A 16,288-nucleotide genomic window follows, 5' to 3' on the forward strand; every position below is an offset into this window, starting at 1 on the left:
CAGCCTGAAATGCATTTTTTATTCAGTATTTTTTTTTTTTTTTTTTTGAGACGGAGTTTCGTTCTTATTGCCCAGGCTGGAGTGCAATGGCACGATCTCGGCTCACCGCAACCTCTGCCTCCTGGGTTCAGGCAATTCTCCTGCCTCAGCCTCCTGAGTAGCTGGGATTACAGACACGCGCCACCATGCCCAGCTAATTTTTAGTATTTTTAGTAGAGACGGGGTTTCACCATGTTGACCAGGATGGTCTCGATCTCTTGACCTCGTGATCCACCCGCCTCGGCCTCCCAAAGTGCTGGGATTACAGGCTTGAGCCACCGCGCCCAGCTTTTATTCAGTATTTTTAACTTAAGTTGTGTTTATTGGGATGTAACCCCATTGTAAGTTGAGGAGCATCTGTAATTGAAAAAACTTCAACTACATGTGAATCTTCCAAGAGAGAAATTTTAAAATGCTATAAGAAAATTTTATTTTTGACAATTTCCATCCCTGTATCTACGGCAGATACAAATTGAGAACTAATTTAAAGCCATTTAAGGAACACTCTAGGCAGTCCTGTTCAACAAAACTTTCAATGATGATAAAAATGTTCTATACCTGTGCAGTCCAATACGGTAGCTACTCACTGTGCACATATGGCTGCTTAGCATTCAAATGTGACTAGAGCATCTAAGGAACGGAATTTTAAATTTTATTTAATTTAAATAAATTTAAATTTAGATATAAATAGCCACGAGACTAATAGCTATTGAATCAAATAGCAGAGTTCTAGGATGATATACTAACCAAGAGAACTACAGAGCATAAATGTTTAAGCAACTTCAGAAATGGAAGCTGTAAAAACAAATGATTTTGTTATTGCTAAATCATGACTAAAATAATGTCTAATGTTAAAAATCTAGGCCGGGTGCAGTGGCTCACACCTGTAATCCCAGCACTTTGGGAGGCTGAGGCAGGCAGATAATGAGGTCAGAAGTTCGAGACCAGCCTGGCCAACATGGTAAAACTCCATCTCTACTAAAATACAAAAATTAGCTGGGTGTGGTGGCAGGCAACTGTAATCCCAGCTACTCGGGAGGCTGAGGCAGGAGAATTGGTTGAACCCAGGAGGCAGAGGTTGCAGTGAGCCAAGACCACACCACTGCACTTCAGCCTCGGCAAAAGAGAGAGACTCTGTCCCCCGCACCAAAAGAATAATACAATGATGTACCAATATACAGTAATTTAAGATCTTTGTGTGTTAAATGGAGAAACACGACGGACTTTGCATCAAGGTCCCTATTTTCCCCTCCTTTTAAAAAATTTTTGTAAGTCACTAACCAGTCTGTAATCCTCTCAAAAATGACTGGAACCACGGGTTTAAAAGGGAGGAAGGGGTATTTTATAAAAGGATTATGAAGACATAAACTTACCATGACCATTTTTCTTTGTTCGTATAGCTTCTGTAATTGGTAGGACTTTTCTTCTGCTTTGATGTAACCTTTCTTCACATCATCGACCGCCTATCGTTAAAACAGAAGTAGAGAAGAAAGGAGTGTAAAAATCATTACTATGTACATTCTTTTTTTTTTTGAGACGGAGTTTCGCTCTTGTTGCCCAGGCTGGAGTGCAATGGCGCGCTCTCAGCTCACCGCAACCTCCGCCTCCTGGGTTCAGGCAATTCTCCTGCCTCAGCCTCCTGACTAGCTGGGATTACAGGCACACGCCACCATGCCCAGCTAATTTTTTGTATTTTTAGTAGAGACGGGGTTTCACCATGTTGACCAGGATGGTCTCGATCTCTTGACCTCGTGATCCACCCCCCTTGGCCTCCCAAAGTGCTGGGATTACAGGCTTGAGCCACCGCGCCCGGCCACTATGTACATTCTTAATGAAAATCGGCACAGATACATTTTCAGCAAATCTCTTGTCCACTTGAACTACCATCATTAACAGTGAACTCTGTCACATGTCCAGGGATATGGTCTGGCTCTGTGTCCCCAGACCATATTGAATTGTAATTCTCATGTGTCAAGGGAGGGACCCAGTGGGAGGCGACTGGATCATGGTCTGGTTTCCCCATGCTGGTCTCGTGATAGTGAGGGAGTTCTTGCTAGATCTGATGGCGCTTTTTTGTTTGATCGTTTTGAGATGGAGTCTGGCTCTGTCAACTAGGTTGGAGTACAGTGGCACAATCTTGGCTCACTGAAACCTCTGCCTCAGAGTAGCTGGGACTACAGGTGTAAGCCACCACACCCAGCTAATTTTTTATTTTTAGTAGTGACGGGGCTTCACCATGGTTGGCCAGCCTAGTCTCGAACTCTTGACCTCAAGTGATCACCTGCCTCAACCTCCCAAAGTGCTGAGATTATAGGCATAAGCCACCGCGCCTGGCCTAGATCTGATGATTTTAAAAGTAGCAGTCCCCCCTGCCTGCATTCTCTCTCTCTTACTGCCTTGTGAAGAAGGTGCCTGCTTCTCCTTCACCTTGTGCCATGATAAGTTTCCTGTGGCATTCCCAGTCATGTGAAACTGTGAGTCAATTAAACTTCCTTTCTTTATAAATTACCCAGTCTCAGGTAGTGCCTTTATAGCAGTATGAGAACAGACTAATACATCCAGTAACAGGTATACTTACTGGAATAACTAGCATTTAAAGAATATCTAGCATATGCTCAAGCACTGTTCTAAATATGTTAGAGATCTGGTTTCTCATGTCAAGAGACTTAAATATCAGTTATTTTATACCTGTGTAAACAATTAGAGAGCACTGAAAGATGTTATATAATGCTGTATTAAAGGTAACAATTAAATAGCAAACAAGTGTGGTACAGACAGTGATATGTGCAGCCAGAATGGATGCACTTATTGGTAATTATAGTTATCAGGGAAGCCTTGGGTGGATCCACAGAGCATAGACTGAAGAAGAGAAATTATAAGCTAATGTTAGGAAACAGGAATGAGTCTGTGCTTAAATACTTTGAGAAAATTGATTTACTTAATTTAAATAAATAGGAGACAATGAAAGATAATGCTGGATAGGCAGACGAACAACTGATTGTAAAAGATTCTAAAAAGCAGGCACAGGAATTTAGTTTTAAGGAAACAAGTAACAGGAAGCTAAAATAAGCAATAAAAAAAGGTTTCTTCTGGCCAGGCATGGTGGCTCATGCCTGCAATTCCAGTACTTTGGGAAGCTGAGGTAGGTGTATCTCCTGACGTCAGGAATTTGAGACCAGGTTGGCTAACATGGTGAAACCCTGTGTCTACTAAAAATACAAAAATTAGCCGGTCATGGTGGTGAGCACCTGTAATCCTAGCTACTTAGGAGGCTGAGGCAGGAGCATCGCTTGAACCCAGGAGGCAGAGGTTGCAGTGAGCCGAGATCATACCACTGCACTCCAGCCTGGGTGACAGAGCGAGACTCCAGCTCAAAAAAAAAAAAGGTTTCTTCTGTATTAAAGAAGAAATTTATGTTTGATTTCTTGTTTGAGGGCCACATGAATTAAACTGAAGAGAGAATGAAATAAGGAAGATCAAAGATGTTATGGTACTTAAGGTAGAAATCATTTCCCAGAGTCTTTGAAAGAAAAATAGTTGGATGGGCAAATGAGTTCAAGATTAAGTCAAGAGACTAATTCATCATTTAGCTCTGTCAGCTACCAACGCGCACTTGCGTAAGTCATGTAAACCCTTTCACTGTGTAAAACTGGAATATCTCATAGATGGACCACAAAAAGATGACAGATGTTATGAGTTTTGTAGAGTATATATAAGTAGCTATTATTAGTATCATTTAGCTATTAAGTTCTTCTAAGAATCGCACAAGGATATGAATGTCCTGCCAGGAAGTGACTAATAGAAAGATTATGCCAGTCTCTCCCCAGTCTTGGCCATACAAGTGAGGGCTCAGTTAGGCACCGAGGATTACAGCCACAGAAGGGAAGGGATGTTCAATAAGAACCACCATGCAATGTCAATGTCCTGAAGAACCTGAACGCTTGGCTTTTCATCACCAAAAGACTGTGTTGCTCCAGCCAAATTTAAACCAATTATTGACAAGCTGGCAGAGAAGTAGGAGGGGAAATAAAAAATACTGGTCTATTCAGTTTCCAAAGTAACTTACAGTGTTATTTAGTTCAGGGAAAAGGCTTTACAATTATTTTGCCGTATTTCTGTATTGTTTAGATGAGAATAAGAATATAAGAAAACTGCCTTTCTGTTTTGTTTTTACTCCCAATGCCTACTATGTCTGACTCACAACAGTACTAATATTTGATGAACACTTCCCCAAGGCAGAGGTGAGTCAGTGCTTATCTACTCCAGCAACTCCAAGGGAGCTCTTTTTTCACATGGGCAGTAAAAATGGTCTTCTTTCATTTCTTTTTTTTTTTTTTTTTGAGACGGAGTTTCGCTCTTGTTACCCAGGCTGGAGTGCAATGGTGCGATCTCGGCTCACCGCAACCTCCGCCTCCTGGGCTCAGGCAATTCTCCTGCCTCAGCCTCCTGAGTAGCTGGGATTACAGGCACGAGCCACCATGCCCAGCTAATTTTCTGTATTTTTAGTAGAGACGGGGTTTCACCATGTCGACCAGGATGGTCTCAAACTCTCGACCTCGTGATCCACCCGCCTCGGCCTCCCAAAGTGCTGGGATTACAGGCTTGAGCCACCGCGCCCGGCAGGATTTTTTAAATGTTGTCCTTCTATGTACCCTTTTCTCACGAAGCTCTAAGAGGACTTGCTTCTTAGATGGCATTTCTGGACTTGCCCTGGACCAGAGGAGAGCCCAATCCCCTGAAGGGTGAGTTCCAGGCCAGGCAGCATTCACCACAAGCTGACTGAAGAGCCCTTGGGTCTTAAGGGAACACTGGCGGGAATGTGGCAGTACTCCCCATGGGCCTGAGGTGGGTGTGGCCATGGGGTAAGGCTCCTCCGCCTTTGAAAAGAAGAGAGAAGAGTGGGAAGGACTGTATCGAGTGGTGTGAATGCCAGCTCAGCAGCAGTACAACAGAGCACCAGGTAGACTTCTAAGGTTTTTGACTCTAGTCCCTGGCTCCCAGATGTCACTCTGGACCCTCCGGGGGTCTGGGGGAACTCACCACCCTGCAGTTTAGGACATAGGCTTGGCTGGCTTTGCCACCCGCTGATTGATTGTAGCAAACAGAGGCAGTGGCCAGGGAGTAGCTACCGCAGGCCTTAGGCAAGACCCAGTGCTGTGCTGGCTTCAGGTCTGACCCGGCATAGTCCTAGTGGTGGTGGCTTACAGGGGTGCTTTGTGCTGCTCACCCCCAACTCTAGATGGCTCAGCATAGAAAAGACTACATTTGTTTGAGAAAAAGTAAAAGAAGAGAACAAGAGTCTCTACCCGGTAATCCAGAGAATTCTGGATCTTGTCCAAGACAGCAAGGCAGTACCTCTCTAAGAGTCTACAAGAACCATAGCACTATTGGGCTTGAGGTCCTTCCTAAAGCAGATATAGCTTAGATCACAAGACCCAAGTCCTTTCAAATATCTGGAAAGCCTTCCCAAGGAGGACAGGTACGAACCAGGCTGGACTGCAAAGGCTACAATAAACATTTAACTCTTCAATGCCCAGACACAACAAACATCTACAAGTATCAACACAATCCAGGAACTAAATAAGGCACCAGGGACCAATCCTGTCGAAAAAGAGATATGTGACCTTTCAGACAGAAAATTCAAAATAGCTGTTTTGAGGAAACTCAAAGAAATTCTAGGTAACACAGAGAAGGTATTCAGAATTCTATCAGATAAATTCAACAGAGATGCAGTGGACCAAGACTACACCACTGCACTCCAGCCTGGGTGACAGAGCCAGACTCTGTCTCATTTAAAAAAAAAAAAAAAAAGAGGTTGAAATAATTAAAAAGAATCAAGCAGAAATTCTAGAGCTGGAAAATGCAATTGGCATACTGAAGAACATCATCAGAGTCTTTTTTTTTTTGGAGATAAGAGTCTTGCTCTGTTGCCCAGGCTGGAGTGCAGTGGCACGATCTCGGCTCACTGCAACCTCTGCCTCCTGGGTTCAAGCAATTCTCCTGCCTCAGCCTCCTGAGTAGCTGGGACTATAGGCGCATGCCACCATGCCCGGCTAATTTTTTGTATTTCTAGTAGAGATGAGGTTTCACTCTGTTAGCCAGGATGGTCTCAGTCTCCTGACCTCATGATCCACCACCCTGGCCTCCCAAAGTGCTGAGATTACAGGCGTAAGCCACCACGCTTGGCCCATCAGAGTCTTTTAATAGCAGAATTGATCAAGCAGGAGAAAGAATTAATAAGCTTGGGGATAGGCTACTTGAAAATACATGGAGACGACAAAAAATAGTAGTAAAAAACAATGATGGAGGCCTACGGGATTAGAAAATAGTCTCAAAAGGGCAAATCCAAGAGTTACTGGCCTTAAAGAGGAGGCAGATAAAGAGATGAAGTTTACTCAAGGGGATATTAACAGAGAACTTCTCAAATCTAGAGAAAAATACCAATATCCAAGTACAAAAAGGTTATAGAACACCAAGCAGACTTAGCCCAAAGAAGACCACCTCAAGGCATTTAAAAAATCAAACTCCCAAAGGTCAAGGATAAAGAAAAGATCGTAAAAGCATCAAGAGAATAGAAACAATACACAATGGAGCTCCAAGACATCTGGCAGCAGACTTTTCAGTGGAAACCTTACAGGCCAGGAAAGAGCGGCATAATATATTTAAAGGAAAGAGTTTAGTCTATTGATGAAGGAAAAAATCCTTATACTCTAGAATAGTATATCCAGGGAAATTATCCTTCAAACGTGAAAGAGAAATAAACTTTCCAGACAAACAATAGCTAAGGGATTTTATCAACACCAGACCCAGCCTACAAGAAATGCTAAAAAGAATACTTCAATCAGAAAGAAAAGGATGTTAATGAGCAATAAGAAATGAGCTGAAAGTATAAAACTCACTGGTAATAGCAAGTACACAGAAAAACACAAAATACCCTAACACTGTAACTATGGTATATAAACTATACATCTTAAGTAGAAAGACTAAATGATGAATCAATCAAAAGTAATAACTACAACAACTTTTCAAAACATAGTACACTAAGGTCTAAACACCAACAACAAAAGTTAAAAAGCAGGGGGATATATTTAATGCATGGAGCCTTTATTAGTTTTCTTTTTGCTTGCTTGCTTGTTTATGCAAACAGTGTTAAGTTGTTATCAGGTTAAAATAACAGATTATAAGATAGTATTTGCAAGCCTCACAGTAACCTCAAACCGACATACAACAAATACATAAAAAATAAAAAGCAAGAAACTACATCATATTACCAGAGAAAATCACCTTCACTAAAAGGAAGACAGGAAGGAAAGGAAGAATGAAGAGAAGATCACAAAACCACCATAAAACAAGTAACAAAATGGCAGAAGTAAGGCCTTGCTTATCAACAGTAACACTGAATGTAAATGGACTAAACTCTTCAATCAACAGAGTGGCTAAACAAATAAAACAAGAACCACTGATCTGTTCTATAAGAAACATACTTCACCTATAAAGACATGCACAGATGGAAAATAAAGGGATGGAAAAATATACTCTAAGACAATGGAAACCAAAAAATAACAAGGCACTATACTTAGACAAAATAGATTTTAAGACAAAAATACAGGACAAGACAAAGAAGGTCACTATATAATGATAAAGGGGTCAATTCAGTAAGAGGATATAACAATTTAAAATATATGTGCACCCAATGCTGGAGCACCCAGATATATATTTAATATCTAAAGCAAATATTATTAGAATTAAAGAGAGAGACAGACTCCAATATAATAATAGCTGGAGACCTCGACACCAAACTTGCAGCATTGGACCGAACTTCCAGACAGAAAATCGACAAAGATATATTGGACTTATTCTGCATTATAGACCAAATGGAGTGTTCTGTAAAAATATCTATTTATAGAACACGTCATCCAGTGACTGCAGAACACACATTCTTTTGAGAGTGATTCAGCACAGCACATGGATCACTCTCAAGGACAGACCAGACAAAGACACATCAAAAAAGACATCAAGGCTGGGCACATTGGTTCACGCTTGTAATCCCAGCACTTTGGGAGGCTGACGTGGGGGATCACAAGGTTAGGAGTTCAAGACTAGCCTGGCCAACACAGTGAAACCCTGTCTCTACTAAAAATACAAAAATTAGCTGGGTGTGGTGGCGGGCGCCTGTAATCCCAGCTACTTAGGAGGCTGAAGCAGGAGAATCGCTTGAGCCTGGGAGGTGGAGGTTGCTGTGAGCTGAGATCATGCCACTGCATTCTAGCCTGGGTGACAGAACCAGACTCCAACTCAAAAAAAAAGATACCAAACCAGACACATCAAAAAAGACAAAACCAAAATCAGACAAAGACACATTAAAAAAGAAAACTACAGCCCAATATCACTGATGAATATTAATGTGAAAATCCTCAACAAAATATTGGCAAACTGAATTCAACAATATATTTAAAAAATCATCCATGAGCAAGTAGGATATATCTTTGGGAATGTAAGGATGGTTCAAAAGCACAAATTAATCAGTGTGACAATTGACAATGTCAATCAACAGAATGAAAGACAAAAACCATATCATTTCAATTGATAGTGAAAAAGCATTTGATAAAATTCAACATGCCTTCATAATAAAAACCCCTCAAAAAACTGGGTAGAGAAGGAACCTGAATATAATAAAAGCTATATACAACAGACTCACAGCTAGTATCATCCTGAATGGGGAGAAATTGAAAGCCTTTGCTCTCAGATCTGGAACACAACAAGAATGCCCACTTTCACCACCGTTACTCAACATAGTACTGTAAGTCCCAGCCAGAGCAATCAGACAAGACATAAAGGGCATCCAAACTGGAAAGATATATCCAAAGATATAAAGGGCATCCAAACTGGAAAGGAAGGAGTCAAATTATCCTTGTTTGCAGATGATATGATCTCATACTTGGAAAAACCTAAAGACTCTACCAAAAAACGGTTAGAACTGATAAATAGATTCAGTGAAGTTGCAGGATACAAACTCAACAATAAAAATCAGTAAGATTTCTATACGCCAAGAGTGAACAATATGAAAAAGAAATTAAAACACGATGAAAGAAATTGAAGAGGACACCCACAAATGGAAAAAGTATTCTATGTTCATGGATTGGAAGAATCAATATTGTTAAAATGTCCATACTATATAAAGTGATCCACAGATTTAATGCAATTCCTATCAAAATACCAATGACATTCTTCACAGAAATAGAAAACAACTATCCTAAAATTTAGATAGAATCACAAAAAAACCAGAATAGCCACAGATATCCTACGAAAAAGAAGAAAACTGGGTGGCGTGCTCCTGGCACACATCCGTAACCCAGCATTTTAGATTAAGGCGGGAGGATTACTTGAGCCCAGGAGCTCAAGACCAGCCTGGGCAACACAGCAATATCTCCCACCTCTACAAAAACTTAAAAAATCAGTTGGACATGGTGGCGTGCACCTACAGCCCCAGCTACTGGAGAGGCTGAAGCAGGAGGATAGCTTGTGCCCAGGAGCTTGAGGCTGCAGTGAGCTGTGATCATGCCACTGCACTCGGGTCTGGGTGACAAAGCGAGACCCTGGCTCTGAAGAAAAAGAACAAAACTGGAGGAATTACATTACCTGACTTCAAATACTACAGAACTCTAGTAACAAAAACAGCATGGTACTGGCATAAAAATGGACACACAGATCAACGGAGCACCATAAAGAACTGAGAAACAAATCTACATACCTACATATAAAGGGCATCCAAACTGGAAAAGAAGGAGTCAAATTATCCTTGTTTGCAGATGATATGATCTCATACTTGGAAAAACCTAAAGACTCTGAAGAGACTCTAACTCATTTTCGATACAGGTGTCAAGAACATATACTGGGGAAAAGACGGTTTCTTCAATAAATGGTGCTGGGAAAACTGGATATCCATGCGCAAAACAATGTAACTAGACACCTAACTCTTGCCATATACAAAAATCACATCAACATAGATTCAATAATTAAATCTAAATCCTCTAGCTATGAAACTACTACAAGAAAAAAATCAGGGAAACTCTCCAGGACATCAGTCTGGGCAAAGATTTCTTAAGTTAATACCCCACAAGCACAGGCAACCAAAGCAAAAATGGACAAATGGGATCACATCAAGCTAAAAAGCTTCTGGACAGCGAAGGAAACAATCAACAAAGTGAAAAAGCAACCTGCAGAATGGGAGAAAATATTTGCAAACTGCTCATCTGACAAGGGATTAATAATCAGAACATATAAGGAGCTCAAAGAACAGGAAAATAAAGAAATGCACACCAAAACTGCAATGAGATATCATCTCACCCTAGTTAAAATGGCGTATATCCAAGAGAGAGGCAATAACAAATGCTGGCAAGGATACGGAGAAAAGGGAACCCCTGTTTACTGTTGGTGGGAATATAAATTAGTACAACCACTACGGAGAGCAGTTTGGAGGTTCCTCAAAATACTAAAAATACAACCATCATACAATCTAGCAATCCCACTGCTGGGTATATACCCAAAAGAAAGAAAATCAATATTGAAGAGATATCCACATTCCCATGTTTGTTGCAGCACTGTTTACAACAGTCAAGAGTTAGAAGCGATCTAAGTATCCATCAACGGATGAATGCATAAAGAAAATGTGGTACTTATACACATTGGAGTACTATTCAGCCATAAAAAAAAAAAAATGAGAGTCAGTCATTTGCAACAGCATGGATGGAAGTGGAGGTCACTATGTCAAGTTAAATAAGCCAGGCACAGAAAGACAAACATCACATGTTCTCAATTATTTGTGGACTATAAAAATCAAAACAATTGAACTCAAAGAGATAGAGTAGGATGGTTACCAGAGGCTGGGAAGGGAAGGGTAGTGGGAAATTTGGAGAGAGGTGGGGATGGATAATGGGTACAAAAAATATGTAGAATTAATGATAAGGCCTAGTACTTTGATAGCACCATAGGGTGTCTATAGTCAGTAATAATTTAATTGTACATTTTTAAATAACTAAAAGAGTATAACTGGATTGTTTGTAACATAAAAGATAAATGTTTGACCAAAACAGTGGCTCACACCTGTAATCCCAGAATTTTGTGGGGGCCGAGGTGGGTGGATCATGAGGTCAGGAGACGAAGACCATTCTGGCTAACACGGTGAAACCCCATCTCTACTAAAAATATAAAAAATTAACCAGGCGTCGTGGCACGCACTTGTAGTCCCAGCTACTCGGGAGGCTGAGGCAGGAGAATCACTTGAACCCAGGAGGCGGAGGTTGCAGTGAGCTGAGATCACACCACTGCACTCCAGCCAGGGTGACATCTCAAAAAAAAAAATAAATAAATAAAAAATAAACGTTTGAAGGGATGGATACCCCATTTTCTGTGATGTGATACATACCACATGCCTGTATCAAAACATTCCATGTACTCCAAAAATATATATACCTACTATGTATCCACAAAAATTCAAAATAAAAAATTACATATTTAAAAAGAGAAACAGCTCTGAAAATGTATTCTACAAAAATAAGGGAGTAAAGCAAAACAAAACAATGTACTCTAACATGGGAAACAGGAGGTGGTAGTGGGGAAGTGAATGTAGAGTTTGTGAGGGAACTCATTAGGTGCCAACTTACGTACTAAAGGAAAGACAAAACACAGAAAGCTGGAGTAAAAATACATAAGAAATTTCCCTAATATAAACTATGTAAGGCAAATCAAGAATGGTATGTTATCAGCCGGGCGCGGTGGCTCAAGCCTGTAATCCCAGCACTTTGGGAGGCCGAGGCGGGTGGATCACGAGGTCGAGAGATCAAGACCATCCTGGTCAACATGGTGAAACCCCGTCTCTACTAAAAATACAAAGGCCAGCTGTGCTCCAGAGTGGAGAGCTGCCACTTCACACAGGGATAGAGGAAGAGGCTCCACAAAAGATTTCTACAGAAAGAGGAAATTCATGGGACTACCAGATGGGTCTGAATTGAATGTCTTTAGAGGAGATTTAGACAACTGGTGAAGAGTATGGAGCTAAATTAATTATAAGTACACAGAAAATTAAGCAAATGAAAAATGAGGGGAATAATTAGCTGGGGGAAAATAAAAATCTTGTAAATTTCACTATTTACAGATTCATAATATTGTAAACACTGAATACTGACCTAACAAATATTATAATTTGACTGTGTTAAGGGGTAGGGAGAGATGAGAAAGGTATGGGCATATGGTAAGAATGGGGGAGGAAAGACGGCTTGTGTCTCATCTTCAATAGTGGGAAATTAAGAGATGCTGCTGGAATCTGAAAAATTACGTAGGAGCAATATAACCAAGTTATAATGGAGACATAGAAGAAAACAAACAAAAACAAAGCTAAAAGAGGTGAAGGTGGTTGCCTATGGGTGGGGGGAGATGGAAATAAGCAGGGGCAACTGTTTTTCATAATAAACTGTGCAGAACTATTTAGATGCTTTAAACTCTGTGTGTGTATAATACTGGTAGAAAATTTTTGAACAGGTACACAGCCACATGTTCATTTACTATTGTTTAAAAATATTAGAATACATATTTTAAAAACTCCAGGATAGCTTTGCTTCTAAAACTGATTTATTTATCTTTTGTGAAATGGGATAGAACATTTTACAAATGTAACTCAAGACCCAGGAGCAAGGCAGCTTACCTAGGAATTCACAGAGAATTGGCAAAGTACCAACTATATTCAAACATAAAAAGCCGTTGTGCCTTTCAAGAAGATCAGTTCACCTACCTGATGAAAGAAATAGGTAACAGCAAGGTCATTGTCATTTAAGAGGATTTCTTCTTCTGTTGTAAAAAGCCACTTTCGAATGGTCAAGCAGGTACCTGGCACAGCTGATGTATAATTCTGAATGTAGAGTTTGTGAGGGAACTCATTAGGTGCCAACTTACGTACTAAAGGAAAGACAAAACACAGAAAGCTGGAGTAAAAATATATAAGAAATTTCCCTAATATAAACTATGTAAGGCAAATCAAGAATGGTATGTTATCAGCCGGGTGTGGTGGCTCAAGCCTGTAATCCCAGCACTTTGGGAGGCCGAGGCGGGTGGATCACGAGGTCTAGAGATCAAGACCATCCTGGTCAACATGGTGAAACCCCGTCTCTATTAAAAATACAAAAAATTAGCTGGGCATGGTGGTGCGTGTCTGTAATCCCAGCTACTCAGGAGGCTGAGGCAGGAGAATTGCTTGAACCCAGGAGGCGGAGGTTGCGGTGAGCCGAGATCACGCCATTGCACTCCAGCCCGGGTAACAAGAGCGAAAGTCCGTCTCACAAAAAAAAAAAAAAAAAGAATGGTGTGTTATCATTAACCAGAACATGAGCTCAAATTCATCAAGGAGTTCTGCCTTGGGAGCACAAAACAGCCATATCTGTCCAGCTAAATAGCCCTTCTAGCTACGACCATGACCAGTTAAGTCTCAAGCTGATTGAAACCTATCACTTGAATGACAGGTTGCTGTGGTCTGGATATTTGTTCCCCGACAAAGCTCATGTTGACATTTGATCCCCAGTGTTGGAGGTGGGGCCTAATGTGATCTCTGCACACACCATGAATGGAAGAAAGCAGCCTGAGGACCTTACTAGATGCCCAATCTTGAACCCAATCTTAAAGATGCTTGGTGAACAACAGCTGAAAACCAGCAGAATTATGAGCCAAATAGATCTTTTTTCTTTATTAACTACCCAGCCTCAGGTATTCCTTTATAGCCACACAAAATAGACTGAAACACAAATCAGTTAACGTAACTTTGCAAACAGCACAAACTCCAAATTTAAAATATCTGATCCGTTAACTAGTACATTACAGCTAATGTCCACTAAATATCGTTAAAGCAAGCCTCTCCTCTTACCCAGCTATGTGCATTCACAGTCTCTCATGTGGCAATTCTCAATGAGCTGCTTTTACTGTTAAGGCCAAAAGGTTCTTTCCAGACTACCTCCAAAAATCCTACAGCATTCCTCAAAGTGAAAAGTGTCTTGTGAGTAATGTTACTTCCTAACAGCCACCCAAGCAGGATAAAAAAAAACTATCACTTTTAATTTCTAAATTGCCTTTCTTTGGAAAGGCTGAGTTTTCTTTTCTTTCCTTTCCTTTTTATTTTTATGTGTTATTTTTTTTTGAGGCAGGGTCTTACTCTGCTGCCTGGGCTAGGATGTAGTGGTACAATCACTTCCTAGGCTCAAATGGTCCTCTTACCTCAGCCTCCAAGCTTGGACCACCTGCATGTGTCACCATGCTTGGCTAATTTTTAAATTTTTTGTAGAGATAGCAGTCTCACTGTGTTGCCCAGGCTGGTCTCAAACTCCTAGGCTCAAGCTATCCTCCTGCCTCAGCCTCCCAAATTGCTGAGATTACTTCCTCTTTCAATGTTTACCTGGCTTTATAACACTACAAAAGACAGATTTAGTATTTTCCATTTTATAGAAAATGAAAATAAAACTTAGGAAAAAAATAAGGTTAGAATCCAAATGTCCTGGTACCTTAGCAATCCTCTGTAATGTAATTAACATCTGCCTAGTTACATTGCGGTGAGTTGGGAAGAAAAAAAAATATTAGGGATGCTAATAAAATGGTTACTTTCAGGGAATCGAAGTTATTCTACCTGGATCTGAGATGGCAAGGCAACCTAAATCCACCAAACTCACCCCCTTTCTGGGATAAGGAAGGTCTGATCAACCAATATTATCTATATCAATTATGGCCTTAACCCTGTATAAATATATGTGACATGGAAGAGACCCATAAACGGTTGGAAATCTATGCTATTCAGAGAAAGCTCTCACTCTCTCCTCTTTGTAGTCTCAATGCAACTAATATGATGGTGATCCCTAGCTTTTATAAAATAAAAGGTAAGAGAAACTTCCTGTCACCACGCAATAAAATTTCCTTGGAAGAGGAAATTTATTTATACAGAAACTTAAATGTATGCATTAAAACAAGGCTTTGAAGCAATGTATATCTTTCCAACTTAAAACAGAAAGCTACTCTTAAGAATCTTTACAAAAATCCTAAAGTACACTAAAACAACGTGTGGCTAAGTAGAACATCCCATCTTTTTAAGCCTGTTTTATTGGAATATATGAATTTTGAACCTCAGATTTAAAAGAACCTCATGAAAGTATCTGCCGATTCAGTGCTGGTTGTAACCTATACGTACAAAAGAGGAAAAGGAATCAACAGTGATCAGACATCCTTATGACCTGAGTTTAATGCGGTATGCTTGGTCTGATTGTTACAGATGGTTCTAATGAGCGGGATCTCCCCTTGTCTTGAAGTTCTTCTCTAGGTAAATAGTTTCCTTCTGACAGTATTAGAAAACAAAACTTAATTATCAGCCACTGGCACTTACCAAAGGAATGATTGATCACTTCAAATAAGGCAAAGTAATTCACTGTCGTACTGTCCATGCCAACCTTTGCTGCAATAGCCTAAGGTTAAACAAGATACATTAAGTCAGACAATGCTATAGGAAAAGGCAGGTGTCTGCCTATGGAGGAAGGAAAAGGTAGAGGTTCTGCCATCTTGGTCTGACAAAAATTATATTCATGTGCATAGCTAGGCTTCTTTGTATGTATGTGTACACACATTCATGCATACATACATATGAAAGAAAAGGGAAAAAAACAGCTGTATCTGACTCAAACACCTATGATCTCTAAATATGAGATTCTCCCTTCCAATGCAAGCTGATAATAGTCTCTCCTTAAACATCAGCTTCCGGCCGGGCGCGGTGGCTCAATCTTGTAATCCCAGCACTTTGGGAGTCCAAGGCGGGTGGATCACGAGGTCGAGAGATCGAGACCATCCTGGTCAACATGGTGAAACCCCATCTCTACTAAAAATACAAAAAATTAGCTGGGCATGGTGGCACGTGCCTGTAATCCCAGCTACTCAGGAGGCTGAGGCAGGAGAATTGCCTGAACCCAGGAGGCGGAGGTTGCGGTGAGCCGAGATCGCGCCATTGCACTCCAGCCTGGGTAACAAGAGCGAAACTCTGTCTCAAAAAAAAAAAAAAAAAATTCAGCTTCCCTCTCTGAATATGACTTCATTCTTTTTTAACATCACTTACAAGAAATGTACTTAATAGCACAAATCTTTTTTCTTCTTCTTCTTTTTTTTTTTAAGAGGGGGTTTCACCATGTTGGTCAGGCTAGTCTTGAACTCCCGACCTCAGGTGATCCTCCCCCTT

The 16,288-nt window shown here is 40.6% G+C and overlaps 1 protein-coding gene across 5 annotated transcripts in view; it reads right to left on the reverse strand.

Moving 5' to 3' along the window:
* SNX27 (sorting nexin 27) overlaps window positions 1-16,288 on the reverse strand; it is an 85,714-nt gene that overhangs the window by 14,791 nt on the left and 54,635 nt on the right. For all 5 annotated transcript variants that reach the window (XM_074389613.1, XM_039460027.2, XM_039460028.2 and 2 more), the window contains 3 exons: window positions 15,449-15,527; window positions 12,827-12,990; window positions 1,413-1,502 (listed from right to left, as the gene is read on the reverse strand). In XM_074389613.1, the coding sequence (XP_074245714.1) occupies window positions 1,413-1,502; window positions 12,827-12,990; window positions 15,449-15,527 (333 nt within the window). The remainder of the gene's footprint in view (window positions 1-1,412; window positions 1,503-12,826; window positions 12,991-15,448; window positions 15,528-16,288) is intronic.

This window comes from Saimiri boliviensis, chromosome 19, assembly GCF_048565385.1.
Source record: "Saimiri boliviensis isolate mSaiBol1 chromosome 19, mSaiBol1.pri, whole genome shotgun sequence".
NCBI classification, from domain to species: Eukaryota; Metazoa; Chordata; class Mammalia; order Primates; family Cebidae; genus Saimiri; species Saimiri boliviensis.